This window comes from Triturus cristatus, chromosome 3_1 (assembly GCF_964204655.1).
Source record: "Triturus cristatus chromosome 3_1, aTriCri1.1, whole genome shotgun sequence".
In the NCBI taxonomy this organism is placed as follows: domain Eukaryota; kingdom Metazoa; phylum Chordata; class Amphibia; order Caudata; family Salamandridae; genus Triturus; species Triturus cristatus.
This window is the reverse complement of record NC_140583.1, coordinates 1,108,569,713-1,108,596,737: the sequence shown is the minus strand read 5'-3', so window position 1 is coordinate 1,108,596,737 and position 27,025 is coordinate 1,108,569,713. Positions and strand designations below refer to the sequence as shown.

The window sequence follows — 27,025 nt, the reverse complement described above, 5'->3', positions numbered from 1 at the left end:
CCCTGTACTCTGCTTTTGTCAGAGATGTGCTCTTGACCTTTAGCTCTGCAAGGTGGGCTTCAGGGAGCAAGAGCTGTGCAGTTGGTCTCTATTGCGCTGCCACTTTTCGTCCTGGATGTGCATCCAAGAAGCCAGAAAACTAGGTAGTGATGGCCAATGTTTCCAAAGCTAAGAAGCAGTGGCAAAGCTGGTGTATTTGGATTATAATAGGTGGATGATGTCATGCATTCGTGCATGGATGATGGGTGATTGAGTGAATGATGGAATGCATGAGTTCAGGAATGGTTTCCTCCATCAGTCTGCTGGCCCAGTCTTCTGATGGAGAATTGTTAATGAATGCTAAATGTGGCGCCAGTTCCAGAAAATGAGGCAAACACTTTTAAGCAGCATGTTTTTCAAGTGGGTGTGGACATACAAACCCTGTCTGTGCACTCCCTGTTTACTGTGTCTCCGCCTCTTAGCATGACTGGAAACTTGGATTGAGCAACATGATTCCGGTTAGGTTGGTTATCTTGCAACCCAAATTTTAGCCACCCGACTTCCAGGGTTGTCATGGACAATAAGTCTGGGGCTGTCTCTATCGGCAGTGCTTTCACGGAGTTGAAGTTAGTGGTTTTTCTCACTTTATTTTGAATAGTTTCCAAAAGATATTAAGGACTCTATTTTAATATTGAGCATGTTGTCATTTGCAGTATTGGTTAGTTTTTAGGTTCTGCCCGAGACAGCGCTCCTGCGCTGTTAGTAAAATATTTTGTCAAAAAAAAGTTTAAAGCCCTCCCATTACTTACTATTGGTTGGCTTTGACGTATCTCTAACGTCCTTGCTTCCTATTGGTCACCGCCTGCAGCTCACTTCCTGCTGGGTCTTCAAGTGTTTGCTCCTGCTGTGGAGCATGGACCAAGTATAGTTTTTTGTCTGCAGCCAGTGTCCTTCCACTGGCCGCTCGCTCCTGCAGGGACTGCTAAAAAATAAAAACAAAAACTCTCTATACGTGTGCATGTGCCTGCAGTTCCGCCCTCCTCCCACCGGCCGAGCTCTTGCCCATGCCCGCTTTTCTTTCCCTTGCTGTTGCGTTCCTCTACATCTGCTTTGTGTTGCTGGTCCCCCGCACTCCGCCTGCCCTCTGTTGTGTTGCTGCTCACTCCCTCTTCCCCACTCCTTCCCCATGTTGCTTGAACCCCGCCCTGAAAAAAGGTTACATCTGCTGTCTGATACGGGTGTGAGGTGTGGAGCAGAGCGTGCCTGTGGACGCTTTTGATTCATATTTTTAACTAGTGCCATAGAGGTTTTGAACATTGAAATAAGTAATGTAGAGGAGAGACTTAGAGTTAAACAGCGTGTGATCTTAGATGCTGTATTGACATCCTCCAACAGCTCTCGGCAGGGTGCTTCTGACGTGGACAAGCCAGCTGGCTATTAGAGAGCCCTTGTTAATTGAATCAGCTGCTTTTTTTTACCTGTTATACAGTTCTTGTCGAAGCTAAGAAAAAAAGGACATTTCTCACACCACTCACCTGAAGCTTGCACATGGTACTCCTGCCCTGGGACCAGGTCTTTGTCCTCCCAACAAGGCTACTGGCATTCACAACAGAGGAAATTAAGCTCAGTTGAGACGTTTGTTAAAAATGTGCTTGACGTGGTTTCTCTTAAACTAAAAGACATTGAATCTGCGTTAACTAATTTGATTAATTTAGTGACTAACATAAAGACTTCTTGTTATAAAGGCTGCCTAATGTGATTCATCAGGACGAGAAAATGGGGGAATCAAGCATGGCCCATTTTTCTAACCTCTCTCAGGCACAGAGTTGAGTGGCGGAGAAGTTTGAAGGGCTATGCTGTGTGGGAAACATTTAAGCAATGCCACTGACTCCCTGGATATATGTAATGTAGCCGTCACCCCCTGTTTTTGTTTTCCTCCCTTGCTCACCCCCTGCACTATATCCTCCCACACAAGTCTAATTTTATTTACCCCCAGATGTCACCACCTTCTTTCATTCTCCTCAAGAAAGTTCATATTCTACATGTTGACCAGAAGGAAGATTGGCATGCTTTGAAAAACAAGGTTTTTCATGGCTCATGCCGAGTTCTCCCTCTGTTCTTATGAGGTCATCATTATGGTCAGAAGGGTGGGTATTGGGTCAAAGAGAGGCTGGGTGACAGTGTTGTGGTTAATTATAGAGAGCTATCCGTGGCAGCCGCGTTATTGCATAGTTTAAACTACTTTCTGTTTGGGTTTTATCCACATTCATGCGCTTGCCTTGGACTATTGGATTACAACTACACAATGCTGCTTAATACCAACACTAGCTCGCCTAAACCCCGTCCTGTTTATAATGTCACACTCACATATCCGTTTGCCCTTTTGAATGAAAATATGGATAAAAATAACTGACAAAGAATTTTATATTATCGCAAGGTAGTGAAGTTCAGGTTCAGGGATATAATATTAGTTCTAACTCCATTGCCACTCAGCCTTCTCACCTGCTACTTGTTTCTAGTGTCAGCAGGGTTGGAGGGTTTGTCCATGTACACATTAATCCTACTACCTCAGATGTTTTAAAATGTATCTCCTGGAATGTTGCAGGTATTAGCACTAAATTGGATAATCTGGATTCGGTTTCTTTTATCAGAAGATATAGTATCTGCCTCCAAGAGACATGGTCCATTGAGAATTTTTATATTGGTGGATACCAAGTATTAGGTACCGTGGCGGGCACTGCCAAGGGTGGATTATCAGTTTTAATTTCAGCTAAGTTTTCCAAGGTAAAATATTGTGGGTTGGCATGGATTTGCCTCACTATCAGTTGGTGTGTTTGGAGTGCCCAGGCACATGTAACATCTTGGTCATTCATTTTTACAATAACTGGTTTGGCCATCATAACTGATATTTGTGTTTGTCAAGTCATCTAATGGATGAATTGGATCCCTTTGAAATGGAATACGTAAAAGATTGAAATCCTTTTTGTTGGAAAGAATAATACATTATCTGCATTCAACGGGTGGCCTTAAGGTGTCACTAAGCCACCTACCTCCACAATGTGGTCAGAAATTTGGGTCTTAAATTTGATACAGACCTATCCTTTCACCACCAAATCTTTGCTGTTTCAGGGAACCTGTTTCTCAGTGATCAAGGCTAGGGATTTGGAATTACTATAGCCCGACACCCAGGGCATATTGTTTAAGGTCAAGGGCAACAAGTTTTCATGTGTATTTTGTTTTTGGGACAAGGAGGCCCAACCCCCTGCAGCACAAACCCTTTGGCTGCCAGTTTGCAGTACCACATTATGGATCAGGGAAGGGCACTGAAGTTAAGATAATAATTTTGCCCATATGTTAATGCTGTTCAAACTTGTTTTTATGGTTCATTAATTGAAAGCCTTTATTATTAGGGTGAGCGCTCTAAGTAAATGTTGTAAGCTCTGACTGCACTATTGACAGTGGTTCCAGTAATATGTGTACACACATTCTCAAAGTTTAGCAATATGAGGCTTTGTATAATGCTCCTAGAATGCTCTCTGATTTGATGCAAATATTTGCAGAAGCTTGAAAGACAGATTGATTCTTTGCTTTCAAAATAAAATGTTCATAAAAAAATGAAAGCAGGAAAAAAAACATTTTGCAAAACGACTATAATTTCAGGTACTATTTCTTTGCAGCATCATTAAGTAACATGTTGATACATGCTAGTATTTCCCAAACATATTCATAATGGAAAATCAGTGTAACCACTTTCAATAACATTATGGGAAACAAAAATAAATAAGCATTGACAAAGCCAGTAGGTCTGAAATTGGTGGTCAGCTTTTTAGTTTTTTAATGTGTGACTTGTTTTGGCATGGTTTTTCTAAACACTACACTATAGGCTATGGAAGAGGGCCCTCTACCAAGGCCGGAGGGTAAGAGCGGTATTCCAGGAAGTGTATACGTCCTCCCAAGTCGTCTATTACTAACCAAAGTTAACCCAACCTGTAAAGGCTGAGTACTAGGCTCACGTGGCGTCAACCCCTCAGGCGCGGGAAAGGAAGCAATTCCTTTTTGTTAGGTAACCCTCACACACCCTATTGGTGTCATGCTTCATCATAGGGTTCAACTTGACTCACAAAGGTCAGGGTGGGCTCGACCGTATTTCAGGGAGCACTTAGGAGAGATAGGCTAGCAATCTCCAGGTATCCCTGTATTCGCGGAGACGTAGTGGATATTAAAAATACTATATACAAGGGGTCATCAGGAGCTGATGGTCCTATGACCCTAGTGTCATGCCAACATGTTTCAGCCTTTGACTGAAGGCCTCTTAGGTCCCGGGCTTTCTTCAGGGCAAAATAGAGTTTCCCTCCCTGGGTATTAATAAAGTATATTTTCCTATATTTTATTGGTGGGGGAGCAGAAAGCTGCACCCTCGTGAATGGAATGGAGTGTATACTTCTCTCTTCATCCAGTGTTTTTACGATATATATCCGCCCTATTTAGGAGGATTATACGTATCTCAAGGGGAGCGGTAGAAGGGGTAGCCTTGTAGTCATACATTCGTCAAAGGTCCTGCCCTTCATATCACCTACTTTGGTCCTGCATCTCCCGGCATAAGGCGGATATATATCGTAAAAACACTGGAAGGAGAGATAAGAGTACTCCTCGGAGTGTCCATTGTGGCTAATGATATTCATGTTATGCATTTTTCTGCTTGCTGTGGCACGTATACTGCATGTTGAAGCACGTTAGTTAAAATAAACATTTAAAACTATATTCATGTTGCAGTCAGATCTTATTGTGGACAGGTACGAGAGTGTGAGCAAAAAGGTGTGCTTTGTTACAGCAATTCCTGAGAGATACAGGCGTGTTGTCTTCTGGGGTTCTAATCATTTGCCTCTCTGTGAGTGTGCAGGGAGGGCGAGTGAGAAACTATAGCTAGTCGGTCCTTGGCTCGTGAGTAATAAGGCGGTAGGAAAGCACAGTCCCTATACACCGAAGTCCCATAATCCGGTGCATAGTTCTGTGTATGTACAGAATCCCTGCAACACTCCATTGTAAGACTTTGATCACTAAATGGCGAAAGGAACTTTCCTGGCTTTCAGTGAAAAAGTAGGTTCTTTTAAAGTATTTAATAGTTTTTAGAGTTGTTCACCGGTCCGGGCCAAAATTTCTCTCAGAGCAATTCACACGGATTCCCTTAGAACTCTGAGATCTACAAAAGCCAACCTTTTAGCAATTCCCAGCTTCAGGTTGAAGACTAGAGGAGGTAGATCTTTCTCTGTGCTTGGTGTAAAGTCCTGGAATCCGCTTCCTCTTTGCTTGAGGCAAGCTGAAAATGTAACTATCTTCAAAAAGCTCCTTAAGGCCTGGCTTTTCTCTCTGGCACGATTTGTCCTATTTAGTATGCAAGTTTTGGTCCTTGTAATTGTGGAGTCTGTGCCTAGATAACCCTTCTGGGGGTGACTGTCGCGCTCTATAAACTTCAAATAACATTATCAATGCTTTGGATTACGAGTTGGGAAAATACTGAGGCACAAAGGAAAGGACTGTTGTATGTTAAGAATGGGAGATTTTAATGTCCATCTTTACCATCCTTCCAAAGTAGAATGTAGTATCTTAACTATGTCGGGGCATGAGCTATCTTATTTTCATTGTGACTTTAGAGTGTTAATGAAAAATATCCTTTTTGTCACGGATATCTGTCACTCCACTTTTTTCTTGGCACCAACCTTTACTGGGATAGGAGTGAGCTATTGATATTATTTCTGAGGATGTGTGCTCTTTTTTTTTTTTTCTTTGATTGTTTTCAGTTTTAATAAATTGTGCCATGACCTCAGTTCACTCACATTGTCCTTCTGCCTTGGGTGCAGTGTATGACATGTAGCAGAGTGACCACTCGAGCTTCAAGTAGAAAAGAGAAGCGTTGGCATAACCAATAGGTCTCGCCTTTTGGTCCCTGTAGGAAGGTGGAATCTGACTATATGGTTGCCCCCAACTTTTTGCCTGGTATTTGGATGGTTTTTGACTAGTCTGGCTGGGATCCTACTATCCAGGACCCCAGCCTATCTGCTTCCTCCCTAAAACTGATGTGAGTACCCTAGGTACAACCCAATTGGATACTGAGGATACCCTGTCAGCCCTTGTAGATGGTACCCTAGGTACCCAGGGCATGGGTCCCTCAGAGGCCTACCAGGAATGCAGCACTTATTGTGCCACCCTGGGACAGCCATACCAAATGACACCACCAGACCACTACTGTAGTCTGGGTAAGGTGGTGCTTGCACCCCCTTACAGGGATACAGGTACCCTGTATCCCACCTATGTACAACACATGTATTCTCATTGGTCACCCCTCAAGCCGGCCTTGCGAATCCTACAAGGCAGGGTGCTGAGATGTGTGAGGGGGTACCCCTACCTGAGTAGGCCCCCTCTGCAACCCTCGTAAAACCATTGCTGGGTTGTTTGTAGTGTAGCCATACCATATACTCTTAACCGCATTATAAGTATATCGCGATAGCGTGATAACTTGAGAATGGCTACACAGAACCATATCGTGTTTGGTGTCAAACATGTAGGAATCATACCCCCAGTCCAGTCATGGGCATGAGGGCATGATTCCCCCCTGCTAGAGGGGCGATATGGGAAAAGCGGCAGAATTTAGACACCAATTTAAAAGTGCACACGTATCACAAAATGGATGCTACTCGCCACCCACACGACTCTGGCTGCCTGTTGCTGGGGAAAGCCCCAGCCTCGGCAGCTGGACAATAGGGATCCTGTTGCAGGGAGGTGCCAGCACCTTCCCAGACAGGCTATGTGGATTGGAACTGGGTGGGTGCACCATAGGATACCTTTCAGAGTTGCACGTAGGCTGCTACAGTGCCTACATTCTGCATACGCCGCCTGGAACCGGTTCAGGGGCATCCTGCCCCTCGCCCAGGCGGGAAACACACACAGGGGAGAGGGTGTAGCCACCCTTTCCCGCCTCAACTACCATTGGTGGACACTGATCTGGACACTCCCCTAATCTTGTGGATAAAGGTGAATAACGTGTCCCCAGAGAATCAGATTAATCTTGGACTTCACAGACTTGACCTTCGACGAGCTGCTGCCCAGCTGACTGAAGAAATCTCCCTTGGGGTAAAGGAGTTACCCCCCTGCTTGGCAGGCACCTGAAACACTGCAAGTGACCCGGTTGGAACTTCGCTGCTCCTTCGGACATCGACGACTTCCAGCACCGTCGAGGTGGGTTTCCTAGCATCCCAGAGGCCAGTGAGCGTGCCCAGCAAGTCTGAGCACCGTGGACCGCGTGGGTGCTGAGAACCCCGATACCCCAGGACACCGGCCACCTTTTGCGTAGCACACGACCCTGACCAGTGGGGAAGTTGTGCTTTGGCCCAATATTGAGCCAACCTCTCAGCAGCAACTGTGCCAAAGATGAGCGCCCTAGCTCACTCCGGTGGCCCGTGGGCACCCTTTTGCGCACTCCAAATTGCTGCTTTCCGCGGTCCCTTGTCTCTCGACTTGTGGGCCCTGGTGGAGGACAATCCTTACTTTTAAGAGTTCCCCTGGTTGCTCCAGGCCTGCTCTACAGTCTCCTCGAAGGAGACCTCTCACAGACCTCGTGGGTCTGCACCAGTAGCTGATTTGTTCATCTTGCGTGGGTTGCGGTTCCCAAGGCTTAGTGGATCCAATCCGTACACTAACACCGCAGCGACCCTCATCCTTCGTGGGACAGTCGCCCTCCAGAAGCTGGCCTTCCTTGAAGCCTCCCTGAGCCCGTGGCTGCAGATCCAAGCTACACCTTTTCCACTTGAAGTACCCGACATTGAAGGTCTCTTTTCCTTGAGCTCCCTGGGCACTGTGCCGTGACCCAGACTCTGTCCCCTCTGCTTTCAGGTTCTTCTCTACAAGATCTACAACTTCAATCTTCACGGCATCATCGACGCTTTTGGCTAGCAGCAGTTTTGTACATTTTCCCATTGAAAATCAGCCCGCGACCCGACATCGAAAACGACCTATGCACCGGCTTCCCTGGGGCAGGTAACAGTGGTACCTCGGTACTCCCGTGGTAGTGGGCTCCTCAAAAGCTTCACTATAAGTTTTTAACTTTGAACTCCTGCTAGAAGTGTCTTTAATCTGTTTAAATCACGCCGCGACATTCTCCATAGGCTTTAATAGAGATCCCGATAGCAGCTATTTCCACTGCACGCGCCTCCCGTGGGTCCCCTTCCTCATAACCTGGGGTGGATTCTTAAGGGGCCAGTGATCCTAAATGCCCTAGGCATTGTCTGTAGAATTGTCGTGGTTCTTATACCACTTTTTTAATATATGGTTTGGTCCCTCCCCTGGGGCCCTGTGATTCCAGTGCTATTTATTGTATCTATAAATGCTTGTTTGAATTGTAACTTTATCTCTAGCCTCATAAAGAGACTTGTGGGATTCTGTTTAGAATAAATACATATATTTTATATATATACCTGTGTGGACTACTCTTTCATTTGGTCATTCAAGAGGTTATCTATGGTAAAACAATAAGCTTAACACTCCTTCAAGACTTAGCCTGAAGGCTGCTCTCCACAACTACCACTAGGATAGCTTTCTTTAAAGGTTGTCTTTTAAACCTATCACCTTAAGAGTCGAATTGGACTGGTGCAAGGTGGCCACTATAACTAGTGACCAGCATATGCCAGGCCAACTTCTCACCGACCCTATAAGTCTTTAGCCATGCAGTGCATTTTTCTAGGTGCTGTCCGGCCTGTCTGAAGAGCTATACAATAACTGCACACTGGGTGTGAAAGAAAGTCTGTATAGATTTTGTGCATGAAAACAGTACGGGTGAGTGTGTGTAAGAAACAGCAAAAGTGCTGTTTAAGTATTATCGAGTAAGTTTGGGATTCTGTAGGTTAGCATTGGAGATGCCAAGAAAGCGATTTACTGAAGAATGATGTGTCTGGCTTTTTTTTTTTTTTTCACACACCTATACAAGTATGCAATGCATACAGAAAACGATCTGAGACATACTCATTCTTAGAGTCCCATCGCAAACATGTCATTTCCACCATGCAGTAATAGACTTTAATGAATCTTTCGTTTTGGGACAATAAAAAATATTGAACCTTTATTTATGCACTTCAGGATAAAAAAATCTAATTTTCAAAGAATACCTTATTTAAGTACTTTCACTGACTTGATGAAAGGAATACTGGAATAAAGTTAACTATTCCAATCCCGGATTCGTTCCAACACTCAAAACAATACTTCAACTTATGGCGTCGTCGGAGTACTTAGACGCCGCCCTCGCATACTGACGTCAGTTCTTCTTTTTTTTCTGCGCCAGTAAGCGCAGATCCGGGAAGAGCGTACCCTTAGTCATTTTTTGACTAACTTTTTGGACATTTTTGGCTCCCTTTTCGAGTCTACTTCGACTCTTGGTGCCGGTAGGGATGCCCGGGTTCAAGCCGTGTGACGTCTGTCACCGACTGATGTCGGTTACCGACCCCCACCATCGGTGTGTCTACTTCCTTGGGGCTTGACAAGTTGTGCCCCGACTGCCGGGCCTTGACCTTGAAGGCTAGGCGGGAGCAGTCCTGCAAGCTCCTCGAGATCCGGCAGTCAGCTCCGCGCCGCTCAAGGTCCCGGTCGAGGAGGAGGTAGAGGGACCGGTCGCAGAGCCGAAGTCGTCACCGCTCGTCTGGATCAAAGTCCTCGCATTCAGGTAAGTTGAGGCACAGTAAAAAGAAGTCAAAGAAGCGACATCGCTCTTCTGACTCCCCTCGCCGGTCGTGTGACTCGGCCGAGGGTTCGGAGTCCGCCGGAGCAGCAGGAGTCTCATCTGGCCCCATACCCTCCGGTCCCTGGGCCTCATGCGACTCCGGTCGAGATTCTAGACTTCCTCGTGGCCATGAGGAGTCGCGCTCCGCCGTTGAGGCATGCCGGCGTGCCTCCAGGCCCCGCAGGTCTGACTGGAGGGCCTAGTGAGCCGGAGGCTTCGGCGCCGTCATCGACTTCGGTCCCGACGCCGCAGGTCCCCGTGGGATCCAGGCCTGGATCCCGGTCGACGCCGGTTGACTTTACGACCCCTCCGCCGGCGCCGACCCCCATAGTGCCGCTCCCGGCGCAGTCCTCGGACGACGTCGTCCTTAGTTTCAGCCCCGGTCTGGGTCCAGCGTCAGAGCGGCACCGCTTGGTGCCGTCTCCGGCGTTGATGGGCGAGCATTTCATCTATGACCCGGCTCCGTCCTTTCTGCCTGTTTACCAGGAGACGGATGAAGGGGAGGACTGGGAGGGGTCTGAGGACCCTCTGGCACAGCAGTGCCAGTTAAGTCAGGACTAGGCAGATGAGCTGGGGGATGCCAGTGGTCTAGACACTTCGCCTGACACTGGTTTCATCTCTCCTCCTTCCGTGGCTACGGAGGAGGGTGATGACTTCTGTGGTGCTGCGCAGGGCGGCCCAGGCCCTACACCTGGAGCTCCCTGCAGCGGCTGTGAGGACTAACCTCCTCAATGAGTTGCTTCAACCGCCGGTAAGCTCTTCGGAGCCTCTACTGCAGTTTAATGAGGCCCTCACCGACGTTCTGATGGGCACTTGGTCCAAGCCCTCCACAGTCTCTCCTGTGGATCAGAACTTGGCCCGGCGCCACCGCCCGGCTCCGGGTGACCCCGGCTTTCTGTCTGTACACCCCACCCCTGAGAGTCTGGTTATCCAGGCCTCTACGTCCCAAACCGCCTTCCCGTCCGCACCTCCGGATCGGGAATCCAAAAGGTTGGAGCAGTTTGGAAAGAAACTGTTTTCCTCCCTCAGTCTGGGGTTGCGGTCCATTAATACCGTGTCCCTTTTGGACCGTTAAACCCACTCTTTGTGGGATACGGTGACGGACGTGCTGCCCCAGTGTCCGGAGGAGGTCAGGACACGCCTCGCCCAGGCTCTTGCTGAGGGGCAGGACGCAGCACGGTACTCCATTCGATGTGGACTTGACACCGCGGACTCGCTGGGTAGAGCGATTGCGACGACGGTGGCGATTCGTCGTCACGCCTGGCTGCGGTCCACAAACTTTTCAGGGGATGTCCAGAGCACTCTCATGGACATGCCCTTTGATGGCCGTCGCCTTTTTGGCAACAAAGCGGATAGTGCGCTGCAGTGCTTTAAGGACTCCTGGGCTACGGCCAAGTACTTGGGCCTGTCGGCCCAGCGCCAGCAAACTTCTGCTTTTCGCCCCTTTCGTGGCCAAGGAGGGGGCGCCCCCACACGTTCGTCCAGCCACAGGCCGCAGAACCAGCCTAAACGCGGACGTGTATTCCGCCGTGGCGGATCAGGGAGGCAGAAAGCCGGTCAGCCCACATCTGCTCCTGCAGCATCTGCCTCAAAGCCTTCCTAGTCTGAGCTTTCAGGCCCATTCAACGCCAGAGGGAGGCAGAGTTCGCCATCACCTGCTCCACTGGCGTACCATCACGTCGGACAGGTGGGTGCTGCAAATATGAAACTCACACGACAGAGAACAACTTCATAGCAAAAATAGTAATACTAGAAAGTGGAAACGGGAAAATCAAAAGAATTTTTAATACTGCCCTCACACACTTGGTAGTGTCATGCTTCATCATTGGGCCGCATCATACACCCAGGTGCAGACCAACACACTGGATGGAGCGCAATTTTTTTGTAAGATGAAGGACAGTGGTGAGGGTAGAGTGTAGTAAAGAAAGACAAAAAACACACAAAAGTGTTTGCTCAAAACATAAAGGAAAGTAAATTTTACTCCTGGGAAAACGGGACCAAGAGAGGTGCAGGTGTATTAATAAAACTGCCTAGGTGTTAAACAATAATTCTTTATTTAGTGTCAACCTCTGGCAGGATTAAAATTATGATTATGGGGTATTCAGGGAAGGTAACGACCCTTATATCCCCACTGCAATTACCAACATGTTTCTGCCAGTTTTTAACGCGCCATACCTGGTCGCTCTGGCATTCGTCAGGGTGTTGGTCCCTATTTTTTGGTCTGTCCCCTAGTTTGGGTTTATTACCTTGTTACTCTGTACAGTGTGGGCCTTGTCCCACCGTCACTTTTCTCTGGAAATTTCCAGGGGAGTACACAATTTCTACAGCAAAAGAAGAGATAATGTGTTAAAGTTGGAAACAAACCTTGTTTTCCATACTCAATGATATTAGCAATATCCTCACCACATTTTCAATTTTCCCATAATTATTAAAAGATATATTTCTTGCAGCCAGTGAATTATGCACACACCTTAACCCCTCATACTGAGAACACCACATCTACAGTGAGCCCAATCATTGTTCACAGATCATGGGTGTCAAATTAAAAAAGGTTTTCATCAAGTAGATATTTTAGGGTTTAAAAGGAAGAAGATACAAATTAGCTCTCTCACAGCACCCAGTGTGTCCTATTTAAAATTCAAAGATGCAATGAAAACTCCGTCAATACTTACAAGAGTTTACGGGATTATTTTCTAAACCCGGGACTGAGGGGGAAGTGTTCTTATTGTCACACTCTGGTTACGAGAGAAACAATCAAGCGGCACCAGGGAAATGAAGTAGAGAGAGGGATACCACAATTAATAAAATACTTTTTCACTTGAAAGAAGTCAATTAAAAAGCTCCCTCTTACTCTTCTTCTGAATTCTACTGCAAACGCAGAGAACTCCGTAACTCATTGTTTCCACCCCGCATACCCTACGAGCAAATGCGCGTTTGGTTAAAAGTCGCACAACAATCTCTGAGACCCCGATCTTATCAGTAATTACACTGGAGACTCCTACTTACTACATCAAAGAGACACTTTCTCCGATGGCCCCACACACGTCCTCCGTCGACGCCAGTTTTGGAGTAATCAGCCTCCATATAAACCTTGTTTTCGCCATGTTTGCTTAGCCATTTCCCATCATTCCTGGTAAATCATGAACATAGAAAGGGGCTACTCGGGCAGAAGTGTTATTGACAGACAGCTAGAGTGGCGGCCATTTCTCAAAGTGTTCTCAGTGCAAAAATCAGGGTCTTCAATATCTGGCAGGGCAATGACCACGTACCTATTCCAGAATATAGATGTACACTTTCTATAAGGAACAGAAAAAGGGTATATTGTATAACCCTATTTATGCAACAATGATCTGTTGGACAAATTACCTTTAGAAGGAAACAGAGAGCTATCCAAAATCACCTTAATGTGATCTATAGAGTCTCATTCCAGGAACTGTTCTGTTCTTAATGGCAAGCTAGGACACCTAGCATCTTTTGTATAAGCGAGTATCATTTATTTCTTCATAATCAATAACACGTAGCGTGTAACAACCGAAGTAAAAGGGCCAATTGATATGGGAGGTTACAAATGAAGACAAGGTGGTACTAAGGAGGGACTAACAAGCCTGTTTACGAATCAGAAGCCAGGATTTACGAAGGACAATGACACAAGCCAATAACAAATATGGAGGGAGAGTGGGTGGGGCTTCTATTCCATGCTCCAGTACAACCAGAGCTTGCAGAGCAGCGCATGTGCGCTGACTCTAGGCTGGACCTAAAAAAGGGGGTCTTGCTCAATGGGCAAATATAAATCACACTCAATTACTTATTTGTTCTTTACTAATAAGGTAGAAATTTGAGATGTATGGACATTCAAGTGAACGCCTCAGTAATTCGGAGTTCTTTTGATTCCATTTGTGAAAGGACTAAGACATTTATGACCATCTCTACACACTTTTTGGAAGTAACAAACCATTCAGCAGGTTTGACTCGCAATGCTCAATAGTGCATAAGAACCTTAAGAGTGCTTTTAAACAAACTATACATGTCCTGACTGAGATCAAAGCACGCAGAACTGAATATAAATAAGCTGTACATCAGGAAGGCAAGCATAGGGAAAACGCGTGGGCCTCGTTGCAGACAGCTAGTATTCTCAGTGATTATAGTGCATTCTTTGAGTTATTAATGACTCATATTTTAAAACAAGCCCTGTTGCCTCTTCAGTGGCTGTCATCGCCTGCACACAGGTGGGTGAACCACTTCAGTAATTATTCTTTTTCGCAATTAGGTTTGCCCAACCCCAATTCAGGTGCAGCCACTTTTGACCCCCGTTTAATGCCTTTGTCACTTATGGTTTCTCTGTTTGAATTAGATAGAAATAGGAGGGTAATGCTTAAGCCACAATGGCGTCCGCATGGATACTTCTAAAACCATGTTAAGCTGAAGGCCCCTTTTTAGATCTTGCCTGGCGTTGGCAGCGTGCATGCGCTGCTCTCGCCATGCGAGGGCCTTTTGGAATCAATATGGTTTCAGAAGGGGGCTTTAAGCCACGCCCTTTTTAATTGGCTCGCGTTGTTTATGTTAAACGACGGCGCGTGATTGGCAACCGGGGTTTTATGTTTCCGCCTTGTCCACTTTTAGGACGGCCCATTTCGACTGGCCGACGCCATGTTTGTTATGTGACGTATAAGGGCTTATGAGGGCTTGTAACTGGCAATCTGTTTGCTTTCTGTTGGCTTTTTTTTATAGCGTTGTGGTTAGTGACAATGCTCGGTGTGTACAGGCACATTTGATGTTGATAAAACACCAGAAGATACGATTTCAGAAGAGGGCTTTCAGCCACGCCCTTCTTTTTAATTGGCTTGCGCCGTCGTTTATGTTAAACGACAGCGCGTCATTGGCAACCGGGGTTTTATGTTTCCGCCTTGTCCACTTTTAGGATGGCCCATTTTGTTTGTTGTGTGACGTATGAGGGCTTGTAACTGGCAATCTGTTTGCTTTCCGTTCACGTTTTTTTTATAGCGTTGTGGTTAGTGTCCGTGCTTGGTGTGTACAGGCACATTTGATGTTTATAAAACACCAGAAAATGTTTAATATGTTAAAGCAACCAGTCTCTATGTTAGCCCGGAGCGTCGAGCTCTCCCTGCCCCATACGCCGGCTCGCATTAGCGCTGCTCTGCCGTGCAGTGTGCACGTGAATATTTGGCGCCTTGTTTTTATTGAGGGAAGAATGGAGATATGTTTTCACGGCTCCCCCTCACTTCCGCATTAGCGCTGCTCTGCCGTGCAGTGTGCTCATCAGTATTTGGGTGCTTATGCTACATGTAACAGTTGAACAGCTTTCAGAACGCCGCATTCCGCTGCTTGTGTGCATGTGCACGGTGTCCACTTAAGGGACACCGCGCTCCTGTTTTTTTTTAACTTTAAAACTAAGCGCAGCGCCACTTGAGACACCGTGCTTGGTTTCTTTATATATATTTTTTAACTTTAACACTAAGCGCAGCACCCGCTTCAAGGACACCTCGCTCAGTGTAAAGTTAAAAAAAAAAAAAAAAAACACAAAAAAACAAGCGCAGTTTCCTTTATGCGGTGCCGCGCTCAGTTTTATTTGCAATGCAATTGAACCTATTGCATTGCAAATGCTTGTTAGTGCTGTTGTGTTCCTCTATTTAGTTAGCGCCTAGTATTGCATCTGTTTTCACACCCATTACATGTCGTCTGAATGGGAAAAGGACACAGATATCAGTCAATCCCGGGGCCCAACTGAAATACACGGGTCAGGGCAAACTACCCTAATGTGAAATAGGTTCAGAAACTATTTGCGCTCGGCTTTTGTCTTGACATTTTGTTAGCGTGAAATCTATTGACTGTTCGGAGTTAACGTTGTTGCGCACTGCTTGTCTGAACTTGCATATTTTAAAAGCAAAGTTGTTTCTGGACAATACTGTCATAGTTGCTGCAGAATCTACACTACAAGGCTCACACATCTCACTTTCAGCAGTTTCAAAGATGATGCAGAGTTAAAGACACCGGCATCTACAAAATGCTGATTTTGGAAAAAAAATTTCATGCGTTTAGCCAGGGTTCATTTTTTATTTAAATTACTTTCCTAGCTCACAAACCACAATAACCGATTACTTTTTGAATGTAGCAATTTTCTTGTGCCGGTGACTGTTACTGGTGGGCTGTTGAATGTCTGCATCGTCTTTTGATTTTTATTAGATCATGGCCGTGTTTTCTATATAGGATGTTGTTTCACACAAAGGTCGCCGTTTTTCAGACAGCACAGCTGACTGGCTGGCTATGCGAAAGACATCTTGGTAACTTTCAGAAAATTGACCTGGTGATTCAATTCCGCCCATGGCTTTCTATTGGCTTTGTGGTTTCTAGCTCACATCAGTATTCTTGCACAAACTCGTTTTCTGTAATAAAAGGCCTTTAAATCTTATCTCGTCACATTTGCTGAGCATCCACAGACAGAGGTAAAATGTCAAGCTGTATTTTCTTGAGCGCCTGGTGTTTATTTTGCTTTTAAGTTGCTTGAAGGTGACAAGCATTTGCAATGCAATAGGTCTCGCATTTACGCGAGTTTAAGCTATTGGCATTGTAAATGACAATGCCTTTTATGTATGTTTTTATAACGAAAACAAAAATAAAATGCATTGTTATTTGCAATGCCAATAGCTCAAACTCGTGTAAATGCGAGACCTATTGCATTTCAAATGCTTGTTTGACAAATGTTCTTAGGGCAGCAGCTTTGAGTAAATTACCTGCATCATGTTCTCATTCGACCATACTTCCCATTGTTAAAAAGTGCAGTAAGACTGATCCCTATTGTTATAGGCCAATTTCCATTCTGGATTCCATCGTGAAAGTCGTGGTCAAAGTCTTTTTGGCCAGTTTGGAAAGTTTGGCTCAGGATAGCTTTGTTCTTTCCGAAGTACAGTATGGCGTTCACCAGGGGTTAGGCACAACTGCGTAATGCTTGAATTTGTACCTAATAATTTCTTATTAGATGGTGGTTAAACACGGGTTCTTTCATTAACTTCAGGCATAGCTGTCGAGAACAATATTGTTTATTTAGAGTTTGACACCTTCACATGTTTACTTCTGCTTCTGTTCACTTTGGTTGTCTTTGGAGTGCCTTGATTCTTTTAAGATCAGTAGAGGCATTCAACAATGGTGGGTTTTAGCCCCTTTACACTGACAATTTGGAATGGTGTTTGAGGACTAATGGCCAGGACATGCCACTTTTTGGATCACGACCTATTCCACTGCTTCTCTACACTGATGGCGCCTTTTTAATGACTAAAGTGGCGATCAGGCATCAGAAGCTACTTGATTCTTTTGCCCATATTAAGAATAATCTGGACATTCAAGCGAGGTCTGTGGTCTTGGTACAATGGATACTCACACTCAGCTAGTGGCACTTCGGTCTTTAATGTGTGCATCTTGAACTAGTTGGTGTTCCCTATAGATTATGGATTTACTGGGCGCCATCTTCGAACTGCTAGGTAACCACAATTTAAAAGGTCAACTGAAGCTATATTCAGGTTTGCCTCTAAATTAGTCTTGAAAAAACTTGAAATAGTTCCTATCTGGGGAACAGCTGTTATCCCACATAGCATTACAATGTAAGCGTGACCACGCATGCGTTGTAACAACACGTACTCTTTACTATGCATAGTTTTACAACGCATGTGCTTTAACCACGCAAGTCTTTACAAGGAATTTCGTTGTAAAGGTATGTATGGTAATAGCACATACGTTGTAAAAAAATATAGGCGATCCACGTTGTTGTGAGGAAACAGAGGCTCTGTTTCCCTACGACGACGTGCACCGCCACTCAGACGACCGCAGGAACCACGAGGAGAGAGAGGTAAGGAGGATTGGGCTTGGGGTAGGGGGGGTTACTATTTTAGGGTAAAAGGGGTTCGGGGAGGTCGTGCAGGGTAGTGTTTTAGGGTAGGTAGAGGACTGGGGGTCGGGCTAGGGTCGTGCAGGGGTAGTGTTTTAGGGTAGGGAGGACTAGGGTTCGGGGGGGCCGTGCAGGGTAGTCTTTTAGGGTAGGGAGAGGACTGGGGGTCGGGGGGAGGGTCATGCAGAGGTAGTTTTTTAGGGTTTACGGTAGGGAGAGGACTTGGGGGCGTGCATGGGTAGTGATTTATAGTAGGGAAAGGATTGGGGATCAGGGGGTCATGTAGGGGTTTAGGAAAGGGTAAGAGTTTGGGATCGGGGGCTTGTGCAGGGGTAGTATTTTAGGTTTTAGGGTTGGTAGGGCAGGGTAGTGTTACTTGCACAGTTTTACCAAGTGTATGCCTTTAGCACGCATGCCTTTGCGTTGTAATGGCATGTGTGGTAAAGGCATATGTGTGGTAAAATAATGCGTTGAAATGGTAGGTTGTTGTAGGCATACTGGCATAGTAATACCCACGTTGTAAGGGCACGCGATGCGTGGTATTACTATGCGTAGTAATGTCATAAATTCTTCCTATCTACCAAAGCAAATGCTTGTCTTGGTGAGCTGTGCCGTGGTTTATGGGAATACACAGATTTGAGCCCTACACATGCCGCTGAGAATGCCTTCTTAAGAAGATTGTTGGCTTTTCCACATAGTTGTAGTACTTCTATCTGTTATTCGGAAATGGGTGTAACATATTTAGAGGCTATGATTACATAATGCCCCATAGCGTTTTAGCTGTCTATTTGGTCCAAGCCTGAGATGAGCTTCAACCGTGCAGTGATTGCGGACTGCTTGAATTTAGATTATGGGCACTGGACTCGCTGGCTGAATGAATTTCATTAAAACATGCTTTGTTTCTCCGAGTAAATTGGAGCTATTAAAACCGGAAGTTGTTAATTTATCAGTGAAATATACCTCAAAGTCTCAATTTGTGAATGGTGTGTTAATGTAAGGGTAGCAAAATAATTTTGTAGGCCATCAGTGTGAGCATATTCTCTTCTTTTCACCACTAATACTCTAGAGCCATACCTTGCATACGTGAGTAATACCCAACATAGATTTTTTTGTTAACACTTTTCAGGTTAAATATTGTTAATTTACTGTTATTTTCTGAAGGTCGGTTTTTGGATCAGGGTACGTCACGGTCCACACTTTTTTTTTTGTTTACCTTTTTATATGGGACCAGAAAGCAAATTTTAGTACCTTTTTTATTGCGTATTTTGAAAATTAGACAATCTAGTTCTGCAAGTTTTGGTCTGCATCTTTTGTTCTAAGAATGTATCTGTTCAGCAGTGGTTAGCTTAGTTTTGCATGCTATTGGAATCAGGAAAGCCATGAATAAGAAAACCGCCAGGTATTTATTACTGTTATAGGTAACTTGATCTTAAATGAGTTTTTAATATGTCACTATGCAGTATTTCCTGACAGTTGCTGTAAATGAATTATGTTACATTAGTTTTGATTTAATATGTCACTATGCAGTATTTCCTGACTGTTGCTGTAAATGAATTATGTTACATTAGTTTTGATTTGTAGGTAGGCCAATTTTATATATATATTTGTTTATTTTTTTAAATTGTTATATTTTATTTATGCATCTTTAATGGCTCTTTGTAGAAGAATAAATAATCTTTGGACTTAATTGATATGAAACGCAACAGCCCTTTAAAGTAAAATTATGCAGTGTGCCACAGGGACTTGCTTTGGGATTTACATTTGTGCAAGAGCCTTAGTTAAAAACTTGCAACATATAGACAAGCAATGGCTGGGATAACGTCACTGCACATTTTTACTGCGGGGTTAAACACGCTTTAGAGAAACAGCCCTACACAGGCTAAGTGCCACCCCCCCAAGCCATACGAGAACTTTGTTGAGTCTGTTTGAAACCACTCTCACTGATCAATAAAATGAACAGTTGGAAAAGCAATGAAAAGGTCTCATTTGTGTGGCTGTGATTTTGGGTAGTTGTCTGATCTGACATATTTAAATAAATACTCTTTGAGGAAGAGATTTATTTAGACTATATTGTTGCAAAGTCACATGAAAGAAACACTTGTTGTCTTGTTTACGTATTCTGGGAAATATGGGTGCAATGGAGCAATTTGTGATTTCATTCTTATTTTGGAGCTATGATTTACATTGTGTTAGGTTGTTGTAAATACTAAGGTGGTTTAGTAGGTGCTAAACTGACTTACCCCGTAATATGATAACTGATATGATTTGTTTTTAGGTCTCGCCTGAGCCAGCGCATGCGCTGCACTGCGAGACATTTAGTAGGTGGGTTTTCAAAGTGCTGCTACAGACTTTTGCGTGCAAGTGAGCGTGCACGCGCACAGCCGCCATCTGTCTTTATTCCGTGGATCGCGATCACTTTCACGGCTGCGCGGCCAATGCTTGTTTTATTCGAGTACTCTGCTTTCTAAAGCAGAAGGCGGACTGTGCCGCGCTTATTCTCGGTTACTGGTCTCCCCTCTTTGTTACCATGTAAACAAACGATATTCATTAACGAGTACTTCCGCACTGACCATGTTCAGGAGGACGATTTTGGTTGAGTCCACCCAAGTAGTACCATCTTACCTGGGTGTGGAAAGACGCCTATGATCAAGCATGTCACTATTAGTGAGTGAGTCGCCTTCTCCAATATCTTTGGATATCCCACCATATTAAGTGGTTATAGGACACACCAGTCGTTCAAGGATCACCTGGTAAGAAACTGATCTTGGAAAACTGTATACCCTTTGGGGAAAACAGTACACAACAGTTGCCTTTAGTGATCGTACATGTTCAGGAGGACACAGGCTACAAGCGGCATTCCAGCCCTCGCCTTTGAACAAGTACCGCACTGTATGCACTGCAGCATTCCTTTAGCCCATTTACACCCCTTGGCTGGGCAACAGTGCACTTTCTCTTTGGTTGAGTAATTGGATGCTCAGTTTGTAGTGTGCAGTGACCGATCAAAGATATGCGCTATCACTGCTGCAAAGTACTCGACAGGACCTCGCACTTGTATGAGGAATACCCATACATACCCCCCCCCCACTAATGGGTAAAAGTGACGAGAGGTTCTCTCAAAAATATTTAGCTGGCTGTGCTAAATAAGCGTGAAAGGTAAACATTGACCCGAGTGCATTTCGATAAAACGCATGTTTTTCTAGAGCATTCACGGACCCCTCCTCCCCTCGGAATTTAATTGGATCCCTGGCTCCAGCTAGTGTTAAGCCGCCTGCCCATGTCCCACCCCCACCCTCCCTGGTACCTGCCGCTTCTGCCCTCCCTTGGCTCCGCAGACTCTCTGATGATCCCCATGTGTCCGCTCCCTTTCATCAAAACCACACCCATTACACAACGAGGCGTCTGTGGCAGTGACACACACCGCCCCTCCCCCACCGCCGTGGTGCAGAATGGCAGCTAGTTTGTGTTTCTTGCCCTGAACTGTGCCCTCAGGGCAGCAGTGGGCGTGGCGGACTCTCAGAGGCGGCCTTTGCTCACAGAGCGCACTGGGTGGAAACAAATCTGGCATCTAGGCTGCGGATAGTACCTAAAGCGAGAAGCAACTGGGGGCTTGTATTTCACAGGCCAGTTGCTACTTCACTGCAGTGACTGTCTCTTAACGCAAACATTTTGCCTCCTCCCCAACGCACCTTAATTATCCACATTACCTCCTTCACTCTAAATAAGAGGTTGGAGTAATGGGGTGTGAAAAGATGGGATGGCAGCGGTGGGAGGGGAATTGTGGTTGTTAAACAGGATCCTGCAGCATGTTGAAAGACAAGCATTTGCAATGCAATAGGTATCCTATTTATGAGGGTTTGAGCTATTGGCATTGTAAAAGACAATGCCTTTTATTTATGTGTTGTTTTTTAAAACATATGAATAAAAGGCATTGTCATTTACAATGCCAATAGCTTAAACTCTCGCAAATGCGAGGCCTATTGCAATGCAAATGCGTGCTATAAAATTTTTAAAAAGCGTTAGGAGAGAGCATGTCCAATTTGAGAAAATAGTTCTCGGAGGCTGTAACCAAAGCCTACCAAGCAACAACACACGTAACAGGGGGTGTTTCCATGGGAGGTTGCAAAATGAGACAAGGCTCTAAGGAGAAGGAAGAGGATGTAGCCTTACGGCTAGAGCTGCCAACTTTGGAGCTGGGAAACCGGGCTGGAGCCTCGGCGTTGGCTCAGCATCCTGTGATTCTGGGCAAATCACTTAATCTCCCTGTGCCTAACATGTAACTGGTGCTCATGTAAAGCGCTCCAATACCTTTGGGTCGAGTTCGCGCTATATAAAACTGCACACAAAAAAAGGAGGGACTACTAAGCCTTTTGACCATTTAACATGAACAGCCACAGTTTACAGTGGACGATGACACAAGCCAATGAATAATGTGGGCGGAGAATGGGCGAAGCTTCAAGTCTCTACCTCAATACAGCATGCCTCGCAGAGCAGCACATGCGCTGTCCAGGCTCAAACTAAAACAAGCATTGGCATAGCCAATAGCTCTCGCTTTTGGGACCTTATAAGTATTTACTTTTGAAGCACAATATCCTTGGTGCAACAACATCAACTGTTGCATGGCTAAACACTTATAAGATCCCAAAGGCGAGACCTATTGGCTATGCCAATGCTTGTTTAGGGTTGCAATCTATTAGCTCACTTCATTAATTATAATAATTGTTGGGTAAACATGTTCTTTGTTATTTTGTAATGTACTCTTTGAGGTATTTGCTTCCTCAAACTACGATCTTTTGTTGTTAAGATGTCTGAGAATACGATTTTGTACATTTGTTTATTTGTAGCTGAACTTGGTGACTTTGAACCTGCTGAGCATCCACCCGACCTTGTGTCGGAGTTCCGGTTTGTGCCTGACCAGACAGAGGAGATGGAACTGGCTATACGGGAGAAATGGAAGGAATTCAGGTATGGCGTATGTTGGTCATGAACCCTGACTTATTGTATTACGGACAATATGCATTCTTAAATTTGTTGATATTGCAGAGACCCTAATTGTAGTCGACAAACAAAATTTGATGCTCTTAATTTATTTATTTTTTGCTTCCTCCAAGAAATGACTTTTCTTTATCAAAACAGATGTGACAAGGTCTGGCTGTTCTTCCTGACTCTTTCAAATATGTTAAACAATTACAGAACCTTTTTGCCGTGGTTGGAGCGCAGGACAGTGGTCATGATTCCAGAGAAATTAGCAAGTAACCAGTAGAAAATATATAAGGGAGATACCACTCTTAGGAAATATTTAAAAGAAACTCCGTTTTGACAACAGGAATATTATAAAATGGTGTTTGTCCGTAAGGGGCAAAACTCCGTTGATCAAAACATGTTGGTTCGTAGGACGTCTGAGGTTGTTCCCAACAGCATGGGACAATATCTCAGGGCAGTTAGTCCAGACAGTAAACCACAGGGCTGCTGCATACAGTTACCATATACTGTATCCATCACCAAAACAGAGTAACTTGAGCAAAAATAAAACTTCTACTTTCTAGAACAGAAAAGATTCTATTGATAATCCCCACGGTGGCAACACATCAAGAAGACAATTGTTTATTTTTTTTATCAGGAAAATTAAGATTTTAAGACTCATTGTAAAATTAAGACCAGTATTAAAGTGTGAAGGCCATACCATTCAGGATGACATTATTACAGCATGTAATCCTGATGCTGTAAAAGAGGGACTCTCTAGCAACCAGTTTCTTTAATGAGGAATATTTCTGCATCCCAATGCAGTAGGTCAACACTCCAGGTTTTTCACCAAGCACTTCTCAGAGACCTGGACTGCCTGTCTCTGTGTAACCAATTAGCCTATAAAGTAGATTTATTTCCACTTATATCAGAACAGAGTAAACGAATCCTGCCCATATTCCTGTTGGGTTTTACTATACACCTCAAAATGGTTAATCAGTTCCATCGCTGAATGACCGGGTGTTGGAAATGGATAAATTAAAAGCATTTTAAAAAACCCAAAGCCACAAAGAATTCAGGGGCTTAAAAAAAATACATGCATCAGATGCCACTCTTGCATCATTCCACTCATCGTACAGGTGGAGAATATGCTAAAGTATACAAAAAGTTATGGATGGAATGCTTGAGTTGATCTCAGCCACTGGTAATTACTCTGGCCACATCCCAGCCCATCTTTATTTTGCACACCATGTCGCCTCGTTTGGACCCAGCTACATGCAAATCAGTCTTGACACTGTTCCAATGGGAAAAGTCCAGCCCAAACTGCCAAGCCAGGTCCTCACTGAACCGGAACACAAACAACCCAGTACTGACTTCACCCTTGTTATGGGCTCATCAGCCAGGTATAGCTTGGTTCCAGTGACCGTGTCCAGGACCCACGCCTGGGTCCCTCCTAGGGTCAGGCAGTGAGAGAAGGCAGCGAGAGAAGGCAGCAATATCTTCTGTGCATCCCTTCCCAAAGCCTCCAGCAACCTCTGAGGCATTTTTGAGTCTGCTTCTTGCCACCCAGTGGGTCTGTGTAAACGCTATTGCCTGTTTCTTGTTTATTAAATATTGATGGGGTGGGGAGGGTTGAAATGTATGTGTATTTGCACTGGTGAGCTGTGAGTGGTGTGTTTTGTGTATATGTGCTTGTGAATGGGGTAGAGAGGGGCGAATGTATGTGTATATGTGGTCAAACAGACCTTAGGCACACACTACACACCAGATATATATCATAGGTTATACACAGTTTAGTGGTCTTCAGCTTATATTTTAAAGAAAATCCAATTTCCTCACAAAAAATCATCCAAATCTCGGACTTCAGAAATCTTTTATTTGCAGATCGTTTTCAATATTCATGTAGCCAACATGTGTTTTGTCGGTTTAGCGAATTCGTCAGGGCTGTATATATTAAGAAGGATCAAAATAGTATGCACGGCCGTGCTAAAGGTTAGTATGCCTCCCAGAAAAAGAGTTCCTTGTCATGCTGTATTTCCTATGTAGAGTAATATTTGCAGTAGATTGGGGAGAAGCCTGGTAAGTTTTAAATTTCAGTAATAGGGTTTCCAGTATATAAAATATTTAGATATTGTCGTTGAAATTCAGGTCCGTGTACGGCACCTCATACGATGTATCTTGTGGAATGAGGATGGGACTTTACCCTGATCTACTGCAAATATTACTATACATAGGAAATACAGCACAACAAGGAACTTTTGTTCTGGGTGGCATACTGACCTTTTAGCACAGCCGTACATACTATTTTGATCCTTCTTAACATATGCAGCCCTAACGTAGTCGCTAAACCGAAGAAATGTGCGTTGCCAATGTGAATATTAAATACTATCTGCGAATAAAAAGATCTCTGGAGTCCAAGATTTGGAGGATTTTTTGTGTGGAAATTAGATTTTCTTTAAAATATAAGCTTGAAGACCACTAAACTGTGTATAACCTATCCTATGATATACAACTTGTGTGTAGTGTGTGCCTAAGGTCTGTTAGACTTTGTATAGGACTCCTAATTTTAGGAAGTCTGATTAGGATTGTAGGGTAAACAGTCCTCCCTGGTGCGCACCACTCTATAAATTCTTGATTTAGATACTGTCGTACTATCAGGTGAGCGTCACTTCAAGATCCCTAATTTACCTGTGCTATTACTGTAACCCATGTGTATATGTGTTTGTGAATGAGATGGGTGCGAGTGTGAATGTGGGTGGGTTGGCGTCAGTACACATGCACTTGTGAGTGGATGGGTGACTGTGAATGTGTGGCCGCTTCGCTACTTATTTACATTGCGAGCTGCCACTGGACCCATAGCAAGTGTAAAGTAAGTAACTTTTCACCGTTTATCATTTCCCGGAAACAAATAAGCTGATGTGTACTCTGTCGAACAAGCATCTGCAAGTCAATTTGAGAACAGTTGTAAAAAGGCAATTGTTGTTTAGTTTCCTTTTGAACCTGTGCACCAATTTACATTAGAGCGCTTCACAGCCAATAGTTATTTTTTTATGCAGGTTTGTGAATTCCAGGTACATGCGATTGAAGAAGCCATTTTTACAGCTACTTCTAGATAAAATGTTAATGAGAATACACTCATTTGTTCCTATCTTTTCATATTAATCAAACTATATATTTGTCAATTCTTTTCTAAAATCCATGAAATCCTTACAGAAGTTAGTTGATGAGTCTTTTACTATGTGGACAGGACACCATTAATTGGTTAAAGACAACGTTTTGTTTGTTTACTGAGATTGGCTAGCTTCAGATAAAATGGCGACAAACGTTACTATGACTGCATGGATTGTAGACACGTTCCAAAAATACTTATTGGCAGGAAACAGTTGTATACAAGCAAGGCCTTTTTTCACTAGAAAGAAAAGTACTTCTTTAGCGACATATGGAATGTTTTTAACTCATTTATGAGCAACCACATAGTTATCTGTACGTACTTTACTAAATATTGTGTCCGTATTCAGTCACACTAAGGATGGCAGTGCCTCAGCCCGTGCTTCAATATTTATCTGCTACTGCTCCCTCTTCACACTCTCCTGCACAGGAGGGATACTGGTTCTATGCAGTCATTGTAGAGCATATCATTCTAGAGTAGGTTCACGCTGAAAAGGAAGCTTGTTACTCATCACTAGCAGAAGCTTTGCAGCATTAGACTATCCTAGGTTCACATATAACCTTTCCACCTCCCAGTGAAATAGAATGTGCAAGTTCATGGACACATTTAACATTAGTATTTGATTATCAGAAGAGAAAAAAAGTAGCTTTAAGATGGTGGTCATGTTGTTACGCGTTGCAGGTTTATGTAGTCATGCGGCATGGTTGACACCCAAAATGAAAAATGTTTTTTGAGCCAATACTAGCATTACTTGTTTTAGATGGAATTCCTGTTTTTGTTTTTAGAGGACAGATGCCTGAAGAAGCAGAAACAAATTACTTGAACAAAGCCAAATGGCTTGAAATGTATGGCGTGGACATGCATGTTGTGAAGGTGAGTACGCTTGACGTGGTTAAAAAGGTAATTAAGACCACAAATTCTAGTGCCCCCACAATCCAATTCACTCTTGCTGATTAAGCGCAGCAACCCCACTCAAAGTGGAGTCTTTTTTGTATGTACTGTTTTGATCAGTAATTTGACAAATGATTAATCACTGCTGTATTTTGTGTTAAAGGTAGATTGGGAGCACTTGCCTTATTCCTATCTCAGTGCAGCATAGATATACGAGATGCTTATTTCATGACAAGGGCATACATGTGTTTCCCTTCAGGAGAGTCTTCTGTCAAAGGTAGCGATAAAAATGTTCACAAGGATTTCCCTTTGTATGCTTATTGTATTCTGTGTAGTTTATTGATGTCGCTGTGTGCTTTTTCCCTTC

At 44.3% G+C, this 27,025-nt stretch overlaps 1 protein-coding gene across 2 annotated transcripts in view; it reads left to right on the top strand.

The window, feature by feature from the left end:
• The window catches only part of EPB41L5 (erythrocyte membrane protein band 4.1 like 5), an 851,839-nt gene that overhangs the window by 374,417 nt on the left and 450,397 nt on the right, over positions 1 to 27,025 (top strand). For both annotated transcript variants that reach the window (XM_085645978.1, XM_085645979.1), the window contains exons 8-9: positions 22,481 to 22,601; positions 26,553 to 26,640. In XM_085645978.1, the coding sequence (XP_085502104.1) occupies positions 22,481 to 22,601; positions 26,553 to 26,640 (209 nt within the window). The remainder of the gene's footprint in view (positions 1 to 22,480; positions 22,602 to 26,552; positions 26,641 to 27,025) is intronic.